The 12,113-nt window shown below is 43.1% G+C and overlaps 1 protein-coding gene and 3 non-coding genes across 5 annotated transcripts; all 4 read left to right on the top strand.

Annotated features, from left to right (window-relative positions):
- Nucleotides 1-4,713: 4,713 nt before the first annotated feature.
- RPS12 (ribosomal protein S12) lies at nucleotides 4,714-8,654 on the top strand. 2 transcript variants are annotated; one of them, XM_021540682.2, is made up of 6 exons: nucleotides 4,714-4,784; nucleotides 4,923-4,974; nucleotides 5,384-5,500; nucleotides 7,156-7,258; nucleotides 7,720-7,821; nucleotides 8,565-8,654. In XM_021540682.2, exons 2-6 carry the CDS (start codon nucleotides 4,961-4,963, stop codon nucleotides 8,625-8,627), a joined length of 399 nt encoding a protein of 132 aa, XP_021396357.1. In that variant the 5' UTR covers nucleotides 4,714-4,784; nucleotides 4,923-4,960; the 3' UTR covers nucleotides 8,628-8,654. The 2 variants fall into 2 exon arrangements, with proteins under 2 accessions (XP_021396357.1, XP_021396358.1); XM_021540683.3 differs by lacking the exon at nucleotides 4,923-4,974 and having other exon boundaries at nucleotides 4,746-4,784.
- LOC116183516 (small nucleolar RNA SNORD101) lies at nucleotides 6,204-6,278 on the top strand. Its single transcript, XR_004148148.1, has one exon. It is a non-coding gene; the product is annotated as a small nucleolar RNA SNORD101 (small nucleolar RNA).
- Nucleotides 7,567-7,653, top strand: LOC116183525 (small nucleolar RNA SNORD100). Its single transcript, XR_004148157.1, has one exon. It is a non-coding gene; the product is annotated as a small nucleolar RNA SNORD100 (small nucleolar RNA).
- Nucleotides 8,111-8,245, top strand: LOC116183524 (small nucleolar RNA SNORA33). Its single transcript, XR_004148156.1, has one exon. It is a non-coding gene; the product is annotated as a small nucleolar RNA SNORA33 (small nucleolar RNA).
- Nucleotides 8,655-12,113: the final 3,459 nt, after the last annotated feature.

Below are 12,113 nucleotides of genomic sequence, written 5' to 3'. Positions count from 1 at the left end.
TCCTCTCATTCAGTCCCTCCCAGTGGGATCGGGCCCTATGTGTTGAGATAAAGACAGTTTAACTGGTGAAGGAAAAGCCATGCTTGCAAGCAAAGCAAAACAAGGAATTTCTTCACCAATTCCCACAGGTAGGCAGGTATTCAGCAATCTTGAAGAAAGCAGGGCTCCATCATATGTAAGCATTACTTGGGAAGACAAATGCCATCATTCCAAATGTCCCCCACTTTCTTCTTCTTTCTCCAGCTCTGCATACGGTGAGCATGACATCATACAGTACGGGATATCCCTGTGGTCAGTAGGGGTTAGCTGCCCTGGCTGAATCTCCTCCCAGCTCCTTGTGCACCCCCAGCTTCTTCACTATTGCAGTGAGCTGAGAAGCAGAAAACGCCTTGGCTCTGTGCAAGCACTGCTCCACAGAAACTAAAACATCCCTGTGTTATCAACACTGTTTACAGCACAAACCCAAAACACAGCCCCATACTAGCTACTGTGAGGACAAATAACACTACCCCAGCCAAAACCAGTAGAGCTACAAATACTTGCTAACCTTAGAACCAGGACCTGTTACCAGCCTATTACAACAGTTTATCAAGTCTAATAAAAAAATATTTTTTTTTTCAAAGCATACAAGCCTTTCTTGCTTATGTCACATCTGCAACCACTTTAATAACATGTATTTTTTCTTTCAGATTCCAAATTGAATGTAGAATTCAAGGGTTAGAGCACTAGTTCTCTATAAATACTAGACATAGAGTCAAATTCATAGCTTATGTTCACAAGATAAAAACATGAATGACAATTGCATTAAGAATAGCTTCCTTCACAGACATCCAGAACATTATGAAATGCTCAGCACATGTGGGAATACATATTCCTTATTATTGCTCTGTGTAGTTGTGGAGATCTTAGAAAGACTTGCATTGCTATCAAGCAAATCCTTAGTGCATACTTACATCATATTAATATATTTTTGTCAGCAGCTGCACAATGCTATTGGGAAATAGTTTAAAATTACTCTAATGTGACCACATGATAACCACATCCTTTTAGCACCTCATGCAAAATCTGTAGAAGGCAACAGAAACCAGCAAACTGTTTTTTTTGGGTTTTTTTTGGTTATCATGAATGAAGGCCTTAGTTAATTTCGAATTGGTATTGAAATACCATAGCTTGTCCTCTCCCTGAAACTCCAGAATGATATCTCCTTAATTTCTGCAAGCACTTGAAACTTGACACAGACATCTCTTGCACATGGGTGGCTGTTCTTTTCCACATCTGGAGGCACTTGGAAGGACACATGTCTCCCTTGGGGCTGGTGAGCAGAACTTCTGTGGATATAGAACAAGAAGGCTTCCAGCTTGATTTTCCACAGGACTGAGAAATAATTTATGTTTTGCAAGGAAAATGAGACAATTCTATCCTATGACATTTATTTATTGTTCATGCCTGTGTTTTGTATTTCTAGAGACAGATGTGAGATGAAAGTAAGTTTTTGCAAGGATTGTTCAGAACTGAAATTCAGAACTTATTGTTCAGAGTTTAGCAGTGTCATGGACCTCTCTTGAGAGTTTGCAATACCTGATACTTTCATCTGCTTACGTGGCTGCCTCACCACACTGTGCCACTGTCTAAACTGTTCATTACTCAGTTCCTGAGTCTCCAGTTTACAATACGGCAGTTAAACTATCCCTGAAGTCTGACATTTTGAAGAAAACATGGTTTGTGGTTTCCAGGGTTAGTACAAGGGGAAGATATATGTTAGCAGACCAAGAGACAAGGAGACATAATGGGGCAAAGGAGAAGGATGGCTGAGACAAGAGTGAACCATTATAGTCTCGCTGCAGTACTGCTCTTCTGAAAGGTCCCCGAGTTCAGTTCCCATTTTGATCAGAGTGGAAAAAGAAAGGAAGGCTGCCAGCCTGGAAAGGGAGACAGTCAGGGAGAGTCAAGGAACTGAATGGCAAGCACAAAGGGTAACAGCTATAACCAAAAGGTTTTTAAATATATGCAGCAAGATGGTGAGTGCAAATGGATCACTCAGAACAGCAGGCTGGAGACAATCAAAATTCTTGAATGCTATGTGACAGCAGCTCATCTTCCTCTCCCCAAATCCAAGTTTATAGGTAGCATGTTATGCTGCTTGTAGTATAACCAAATTTTGAGAGGACCAAATTTCTCTGCTGGGGCTGGCTGCTCAGTGAAGCTGCAGGTCAGCATCTGCACTGACACCACCCCAGCCCTTTAGAACCCCACATGTGGCAGCTCCCCATTTTCTAGCACTCTCATTACACCACTCACCCAGCCTCAAGTGCACCGGAAGTACTTTTAGCACAGGACTGCAATCCTTGGTTTAAACATGTCATTCCCCATGGCTGTATGCCAGCATTTGAACTGCAGGGTCCTCAATGAACATAACTCCAAGGGAAAATGCAGAGCTTAAGAAGCTAGCTACTGCTTCTAGGAATATGGACAGAAAGGTGGAGCAGGTGGAGTAGTGCCAACAGCATGCAGAATGGCCACATGAACCGCTGAGCTCACACGGTGCAATGAAGCAGACCTTCCAACAGGATCACGCACTTTCATTAGCTATTAGACAAAAATAACAGACTCCTACTAGGCTATACCAACATTTCCACACAGAGTTCAGTGCCAATGAAAACCCTCTCTTTACAAATACATAACTTTTATCTCAGCACAGCTTTGCTTTCTTGCAACTGTTCTAGGAAAACTGCTTTTTAGTGTTCTACTGCTAGAATATTAGCTTATACTTTGACTTTTATTATCATTTTTGCTGTAATACAAAGCTTTCAGATGTGCATACTTCCATCTCCTGGGCTGAATGTATATAGCACTTCCTGGAGATACTGATGTGTTTTAGGCTGCATACAGACTTCTTATCCTTTAGGGGAGATAATGGTATATTGTTCCACTCAGTACAAAAACTACTCTATAGATTAGGTGCCTTTGAGTCCTTTCAAGGGCACAAGAAGATTAAGTGATGGGTGGATATAGGGAAAAACATTCTCCCCTGAAGAGATGGGAAAAAAGCAGGCAGTATTATTTGTGTCTGCTTGCATGCTTTCTGAGCAATACAAAGGAAATTACATGTTCCCACTTTTTGTGGAGGAAGGACGGAAGAAGTCAGGACCACATGTCTCATAGGAACTGCTAAATTAGAATATCTGTATTAGGACTGCAGTGGTTGCAACACACTGGGGTATTGCAACAGGAGTTGCAGTTCAGAGTTTCAAGCAATATATGGCAGCATTGGAGGTGCCAAATGCATCTCGGAGGCTGCCCGTGTTAGCAGGGGGCAGTGTACCTTTGTCCTTGCTAGCTCAGCTTGCAGGGAGAGGACAGCCCCCATACTGTGCTTCTCTCCATGACTTGCTCAGAGGTTGGCTTCTGCTCTTTCTAGATCTCTGTAGTGCAAATGTACCTGACTGCCTCAAGAGTTGACATGAGCTGTGTCTCACAGCTGGAGCCTGGAAGTGCTGCAGCCCCCAGCCAGGCCTTTCCCCCAGGCAGGCTCTAAAAGGCTGTGCAGCCTGAGCTGGGGGCATGTGGGGTGGCTCTGAGACAGCTGAGCAGGTTCCACTTTTCCTTTCTGTCCTCCCCTGCCCTGACCAGCTCCAGTGAGTTGCTTTGTGCACAGTGTCTCTTCCCTAGCTGTATTTAGCCTACATCTTGCTGCTTGGCAACACCAGGAAGACCAAGGAAGAACATACTGTGGAAAAGGTGGCTGACAACACTGGTGATAAATGTGTTTGATTGCACTAGCTACAAACCATGGCTATCAATATTTGTTACCTATTTCTCTTATATTTTATTCTATGTACTTTTTACAGAGATGTTGACATGTAGAGTACCCAACAGTCAAGCTGGCTGAAGCAGCTGGGATGTCCAAAGCCTGTGTCAGACTGTCAGCACCCGAGCAAGGAACACATTGCAGTGTGGTGGGTGGGCTGCACTTGCCATCAGCTGAATCACCTGTGCATGTGTGACAGGAACAGGGGCGAGCAGCCCCACTCACGAGGTCTCCAATCTACAGCTCAGTGTTGTGACCTGCTGGCAGAGAGAGGAATTAGGGTGTTTTCTCCATTTCTTGGCCACAGCGACACAGGGACGGTGCCAGTGAGCCCAGTGACCGCTTTGGCAGCACCAGGTGCACGTCCTGCCCTAGGGAAGCAGCCCAGGTGACCCCTGGCTGGTGATCCACCCCTACGTGACTCCTGCCCAGCTGTCACCAATGGTTTACCCCCAGAGGCTGCTCCCCCAAATCAAATGGAGACTTTAAGCACTTAAACGTGTTTTTTCCGGTAAAAGAACAATGTTCCTTTTTGTGGAACCTCTTGGGTGATAGCTTTCCTTTGGAGACTAAATCGTTCCCTGGAAAACAGCAAACCGAGTTTTTTGTGAGGCTTTTTTTAACCCTCACTGAGGAAGGGCCTCTGCTGGGGTCAGTCATTGGTAACAGCAGAGGTATCGCCCATAGAGCATTTGCAGTTATTGCTTACAGCAATAACAGCAATTGCCAATTTGCAGTTATTGCCTGCAGCTACTGCGTTTTATCCTTTCATTTCTGTTTCAAACCACTTCCCAGCTCTTGCTTTCAAACGCGCACAAATCTCCCTCTGCCGCGGACACGTGACGGGCAAGCCGGAGCTCAGGCACCGCGGCGGACAGCCCCAGCGCGCGCGCACAGGCCGGGGTCCTGCGGCGCTATAAGAGCGCGCGGCGGCGGCGGCGCCCCCTCTCTGTGCAGCGGCGCGCGGCGGGGCCGGGTGAGTGTCCGCGGCGGCGCCGGGCCCGGCCGGGCGGGATCCCCCCGGCCCGCGGGGCATCGCGGCGGGAGCGGGCCGGGCGGGGGCCCCGGGTCGGCCGGCGCCGCTCACCGGGGCGGCCTGTGTCTGTATTTGCAGTAGGAACCCAGGCGGGGACCGCACCCACCGAGAGCGCCATGGCCGAGGAAGGGTGAGCGGGGCCGGGGCCGTCGGGGGCGGCGGGCCGAGGGGCCGGGTCGCTCCGCTGCGCGGCAGGCTCGGGAGCTCTGGCCGTGCCGGGCGTGCGGGCCCCGGCGCGGCGCTGCTGCGGGCCGCAGGCCGGGAGATGGGCGCGGGGTCCGCCTGGCAGGGCCGCTGTGCGCATGGCGTCCTCCTCCCTACGGAGCGTGGAGGCAGCATGGCCCGGTGGCACGCCAGGAGGACTTAATGCCTTAGCTTCTTTCAAGTTCTTCCTTCGTCTGTTCTTTATTCGGTATGGTGCTTTAACTTGCTTTTTTTCTGTACTTTTTAACGGCCGGATGCTTGCAGGTGAACGGGAAGCTTTTGGTTTTAGTTGAAAGTTATTGCCACGATCAGAACATTTTATGTTTTCTCTTTAGCATTACTGCTGGAGGTGTAATGGATGTTAACACCGCTCTGCAAGAAGTGCTGAAGACCGCACTTATCCACGATGGCCTTGCTCGCGGTATCCGTGAAGCAGCCAAAGCCTTGGACAAGTAAGTGTGGCGTCACCAGTTTCTCTACTGTGATTAGTAAAACTGGGTGAGACCTTGTGATGAGGTGTGTTGAGCACCTGCAGTGGCCATTTTGTTCAGGTGTTCAGTTTAAAACTTACACAAGATAATATTTTTCTGCCAGTAATTTTTGTATTTTGTAACTTCTGGTTTGGGTTAAAGTGGAATCTTAGAATACAGAAGCCAAACTCGATGATTGAAGAACGGCAGCACCTGGTGTATTAGGTTCTGTCATTTTGTGGCCCCAGTGCCATCGAGTGTTTGTGTGGGTTTTGTGAAGTAAATTGAATGGAGCCTGCTGTATGTGGCTATAAAAATTTGGCTCTCAAGAACCTTATGCTTTTAGAAGAAAGTATTCTCAAAACTTTATAAGATTTTAATCCGGTCAATATGTATTTTGAACTTCTGGAAGAGTTAATTTCATTTTTATGAAAAAGCTTTAAATCATAGCTTTCTTATACTTCTTCTGATGTCTTTGTATATTGCAACAGTAAATAAATTGTCAAGGTGCAATGTCAAAACAGCATTGAACTTAAATGCTAGTCATTGGATGGATAGTCAGTTATGGCCTTTCTAGGGCAAAGTGTATATACAGGTATACCTGTACACATACTGTATGTGTGTGTTTATATGCAAATCCATACTTGCCTTGCAAGGAAAATCTGCTTAAATAGAAAGCTACAGTGTTTGGGTGATGACTTCTCAGTTAGTCGGATACCCCTTCACTCGTCCTGTGAGTGACAGCTGCTGTCTGACAAACCTGTACGCAGAAACCTCTGGGGCAAGGCACTAAACAAGGGCAGAGAAACACAACGTAGGTGAGTGACAGCCACTTTGTGTGGGTTCTTCTGAGTGCAGCTACTGCTTTGTAAGCTGTGTGTTCAGATGATGTGCGTGAGGTTGGTACTCACCTGTGTGCGATTATTCTTGCTTGGAAATGTTTCTGGCAGTCTGGCATTCTGATGGAGAAGGTCTTTTTAGGGAAAACTGACTTTGTTTGCAGAGGTCACAATTAATTAGGTTAAGTATAGAAGACCTACTCAGCTCTCTCTGTTGTCAGGTATCCCTTTGGTATCTTAACATTGTACCACAGTATACAAAGATCCTAATTAGAATTGAGGCCCTGTCATTACAGCTTCTCTGAACGTAAGTAGAAAAGATTGTTCTGAAGAACTTTAAACACCTTGATGTGGAAATTTAAGCTTTTAGTAATTAAAATTCTAATGTTAAAAAACTGTAATCTGGTAAATAAGAAAAGGTGACTTGTAACTTGGTCGCTTTGTAACAGTGACAGTTCTGTAGGAGACTTTGTGTTTATCCAGTCATCAGACCTTTTTCCAGTGGCTGAGAATTTATTTAGCGGGATTTTTAGAAGCTTTCAGAACAAGAATAGACTGAGGATAAAGCTAACAACATATAAGTAGCCTGTAATGTATATATGAAAAACATTAAAAATGACAAATCACATTAAAAGTATATTTAGTATTTCAAAAGCTTATGGTGTCTTGTAATCGAAAGTTGAAACTTAAAAAGTGGTTCTCTATAAATGCATGTGTTGAATGCAATTTTTTCTCTTTGATTATCAAGAAATTTTAATTAATGCCTCAAGTAACATCTTTAGTTATCTTTTTTTTTAGACGCCAAGCCCATCTCTGTGTTCTGGCTTCAAACTGTGATGAGCCCACATATGTAAAATTAGTTGAAGCACTCTGTGCAGAACATCAGATCAACTTAATAAAGGTGAGTGTCAACTTGAGACAAAAGTTTGGAGCAGTTATGCTCTTTGTTCCAGCATGTAGAGAGCTGAAGCTTTAGAACCCTACTGTAATTTTGTGTATGGCTTACTTAGGCAAAACTTCCCTTAGCAGCAGATTGTTCTGCATGATTGCTGTTTTTCCACAGAACAAGTGCTGTGGGTGTAAATGGCAAGGGATGTGGATTGGTTATTTTGCACAGTTAAAGTAAATTCTGGTGTCCTGTATAAGAACTAAAATATTGCTGGGAGTGGAAGGTGGGAGAAGCTTTGCTGTGACTTCAGGGAGGCTCAAGCTGTACGATGATGATACTTTGGCTCCCTCTGCTGATGCCTGTGAGGAAAGCAGCCATCCGTTACCCAATGCTTCTGACCGTACAGCAGCTTCTGGGCTGAGCCAGCTGTGCCAGAAGTGGCAAGCTCTAATGCCATGTGGTGCTCTGCACAGGTTGATGACAACAAGAAGCTGGGCGAATGGGTGGGTCTCTGCAAGATCGACAGAGAAGGAAAACCTCGCAAAGTGGTGGGCTGCAGTTGTGTGGTTGTCAAAGTAAGATTGCTGATTATGTCTTATTTTGTGACTTCTGAAAATAAGTAGTAAACTAAATGTTGCTTTAGATAAGGAACTGTTAAATACAGCTAATTTTTTTTTAGTAGTATTATATTGTTGATAGTGAATAGAAACTGCTTTCCTGTTTCATAGTTCCTGTCATGTTTTATTTACTCATGTACATTTTGTGAGTTAATGGCTGTGTCCTCAAAGTATCTATGCCTACCTGCCAGTAATCATTAAGAGGAAAGGCCTACCTAGAAGATAGGAAGCTTTGCTATAGACAGAAGAGCCAGTTCAGTATGTCTGCTCAACTTGAAAATGTTTTGCAGAGCTTATTTCACAATAACACTGGCAAAGTAAAGCCACAGTACGAGCCTTGAAGACTTTGTGGTCTCTGAGGTCCCAAGAGATGGCTACATCTTCATAATGAAGACTAGTGCCTTCTGCATGCGTTAGTTATGCTACTTTTTCACATGCTTTGAGTTTCTTTAAGCAGAAAAGATTTTGTTTGCATTCCTGTCAATGGGTGTTACATTTGAATGAAATAGAACAGTACTTTATTAGAATAACCTTATTAAAGAAGAGGGGGAAAACTGGCAAATTGTTTGAGCTTATTTGTGTGGAATTTGGGAATTTCTTGTGGAAAAAGTGTCAGAATCCATTTGTCCTTGTGAAAAACAGTTTGTAAAATTTAGGATGGGTCTGTCTTTATGTTAATAATGGGCTATTTTGTGTTACAGGACTATGGCAAGGAATCTCAGGCCAAAGATGTCATCGAAGAGTACTTCAAGTGCAAGAAATGAATGACAAATAAATTTTGAACCAGTCTAGTGTATGTGTGATTAATGATTTGCTGTCTGGAACAGTTCTTTTGAGTTGTAAAGGACAGCATCAGAAGATGCAAAAAAACTTTTCAAATGTTGGTGTAATTTATCAGTATTTTAACTGTCAGTTTGCTAAAAAGATCCCTGCCACCATTCCTGTTTTAGGCTAATTCTGTTTTTTGTTCCTACCCCAGAAGTTACCAGCTAGAACATGGCACAGATTCAAGTTGCAATAATGCAGACAGTTAAATACTATCCTTGCTTGGTAGTGCTTTGGTCTGTATTTCTAGGATTCTGAGTAACTTATCTAAAGCATTAGTGCCTCTGTGATAAAAGTTTGGGTCCTTTTGCTGAGTCAAATGAGAAGAACAGCCTTTACTGTTTCCCAGTTCTACTGAGATGTTGCAGGATTTCTATGAATGCTTTCCTGATTTATCCAGGGAAGTTAATGGACACAATATGTGTTTTATTTCTCTGCCTGAAATTGTGGGTGATAACATCTTCTAACTAGTATTTTCATGCGCCTCTAGATCTGATTCTGTAGTTCTCAGTAGGTAGGGTAGCCAAGTTAAATTCTCACTTGCTCAGATCAGGCAGTGTTAAACTCCTAACTTGCCAGTGTTTCGGTTTCTATAATAGTTAATTGATAGCTTGGTTCAGAACTTGTGTTATCATCTGTTTTTTGGAAGCAAGGGATTCAGACTGGTGTGAATGTGTAAGATATGAATGTGAATATGTGGGGATGAGCACCTGTGGCTGAGGTGGTGGGAATTCCTGATGAGAATGTTTATCTGTGTTCAGGTTCTTAAGTTTTCACTAGGGTTTGTAGGCTCTTCAAGGGTCTCCTACGTTTGGCCCTGTCTGCTACTTGTAGTAGCTAGAGCTGAGTGACTTGGGTTGTAGAAAAGGTTTCTATAGTAACATTCTCAGGTGTACTCAAAGTCACCTGCTTAAATCTGTGTGGTCTGTATCCTTTTGCTAAAGTAATGCATGTTCTCAGAAAACAGACCTTAGTTTGTCCAAAGGAGGATGGCAAATCTTGTGAAGAGTCTGGAGTCAGCTAGGAAGTGGTTTATTTAGCCTGGAGGAGGCTTGTGGGAGGCCATGCCTCTACATCCATCTGAGAGAAGGTTGTAATGGGGTGGAGGTCTCTTGTCTGAAGGAGCAAGTTACAGGTTAAGAGAAAATGGACTGATGAGTTTCAGACTGGGTATTAGGAAGTGCAGTCAGGCATTGGATCAAGCTGCCTAGGGAAATGGTGGCATCAGCAGTCCTGGAGGCAATTAAAAGACCTGTAGATGTGACACTAAAGAACATGGTTTAGTGGTGGGCTTGGCAGTGTTTGGTTTGTAGTTGGACTCCATGATCTTTTCCAACCTAATATATTCCATGGTTTAATTCACACGTGTTAAGCCTGCAACCAAGTTGAGAAGAGTCCAGCTCACACAAACTAGGTTTACAAAATACTCATTTAACAGTTTTAACTTGGTGTGAGAAAAATAACATCAAAATGTTTATGCTTGATTTATATCAGAATGGCAACTGAATTAGCAGTAGCTGATTTATTGCATTTCCTTTTAATGGCTGTGAATGGATTTAAGTAAGGGGAGCTGTTGTTTATAAGCGAGAAGCAAGTTTGTTAGGCAATGTTTATTTTGCTGCAGTGGAATGACACCTCAGTAAACGTTCAGAAACATTTCTTTTAGTGGCACCATAACATTTTGCATAGCAATGAGTATTAATACTAGGGAATGGCATCTTTCCATGCCATCTTTCCTTTTCATTCCCATTGGAATAGAATCAACACTAAATGTTTTTTGAAAGAAGGAATTAGGTTGGAATCTAAATTTTCTTATCAAAATGCTTAGGTGTGAAATTAGGGCTTTTCTAGGAAATTAAACAAGAAGTGACCTTCAAGTCTATGCATAGTAAATATTGGGAGAACTTAAGTTTGCTTTATGCTTTTTACTCTAAGGTTATCCCTAGGTTTTGGTTTATTTTCAAAAATTTCCTGAGATCCAAATTCCACCCAAGGCTTTTGATTCACCTTGATATTTAGTAAGAGTTTATTTTATTTTTTGAATTGACTGAGGCGAAGAAGGGACTTTTAGTCCTTCATACTGCAACACTTAGTAAGTGCTTCTCTAAGGCCTCTCTTTTGTAGACTAAGAGCCAATATATTCATGCTTAAAAAAGGATATTTTTTCTTAACTGTAGAAGATGGATTGAATTTGATACATCCTGCAGGATTTCAGATAAGGGGTAAGCTTTGGGATTCTACTTGAGGTTGCAGCCCTGCTACCCATGGGGTACATTACTGGCCTCCAGAATGCATATGGTTAGCACAAAAAATGGGAATGGAAATTAGACTTCAGAGTTAGGGTTCCAGGACTGACCCTGACTTTTCCTTTGTTCATTGTATTTAATGTCTTGCATGTTTTCCCTTTGAAACAGGGATAACACAGAATGGTTTATTCAGTGATGCATATTTTATGGCTTTTGATTTTTTTTTTTTTTCTGAACTGAAATAACAGGTTTGGGTGATTTTGTGTGGAAGGATAGGTGTTTACAGGCCTAAAATATGTTTCACCATGAAGTAGAAAGCTAATGAAGTGCTTTGAAGAAATTCTGGTAAGTTATTGTGAATGTGTCAAGAACAGATTTCCAGAGAGCATAGGATAACATCCTCTATGATAATTAAAAAAAAAAAGTCTTGAAACCAGTTAAGGTCATTTACTTTTAGAACCACTGGTGTGTCATCTGGACCACTACTCTTTTTCTGTCTGTGTTTTGCTGTAGGTCACAAAATCTCAAGTATCTGAAGAACAGCAGCACCACCACATTTACACAGTTCCTACTTCGATGGAGTCATGGGCCTGACTGCAGCTCCTGTAGGAGAATTGGTTAAACCTGACCTCTGTTTCCCATGACAGTGCATATTTGACTTTTTCAGGCCCTTGGAGTCTGGGCTAGTGGCACAGCTCCTCTGCTGCTTGTTAAAAGGGGGTGTGTGTGCTTCTGATGTGTGAGCCTAAGAGCTCACTTGAAGGTAATTCTGTTTTAGGACAGCTCACTCAGCAGGATCCCATTGTAGTGTACTGGTGTGCTTTGCAGTAGCATAAGTGTTGGGGCATCAGGGCTTGTCAGCAGCAAATCTGCACAAGCACTTTGGTGGGCTTCAGCCATTAATTCAGAGAGAATTGTTTGCCTGCTTTGCCAAGAGAAGAGATGTTCCTGTCTTATTTAAGGCAATAAGTACTTTATGAAGGGTGAGAACTAGTCTAAGCCACAAAATAACCTGTAAAAAATTAGGCATAGACCCCAATATTTTCTATTAAGATTTCTGGTTAAGAATTGCCTCTACTTGTCTGATTTTGTTCCTTATTTTTTTTCTTAAAACCTGGCTATGCCAGCTGCAAGCCAGTGTTCTCAGGTGTCTTTTCCTGGAGCTGGTACAGGCCTTGT

Source organism: Lonchura striata, chromosome 3 (genome assembly GCF_046129695.1).
Source record: "Lonchura striata isolate bLonStr1 chromosome 3, bLonStr1.mat, whole genome shotgun sequence".
NCBI classification, from domain to species: domain Eukaryota; kingdom Metazoa; phylum Chordata; class Aves; order Passeriformes; family Estrildidae; genus Lonchura; species Lonchura striata.
Note: the sequence above shows the minus strand (reverse complement) of the source record. Positions and strands in the feature narration are given on the sequence as shown.

Bases quoted from the DNA above. Each gene is read 5' to 3' on its own strand.
- RPS12 (XM_021540682.2), top strand. The intron at 5,501-7,155 runs GTAAGTGTGGCG...CTTTTTTTTTAG, and splicing joins GCAGCCAAAGCCTTGGACAA to ACGCCAAGCCCATCTCTGTG. The intron at 7,822-8,564 runs GTAAGATTGCTG...TTTGTGTTACAG, and splicing joins GCAGTTGTGTGGTTGTCAAA to GACTATGGCAAGGAATCTCA.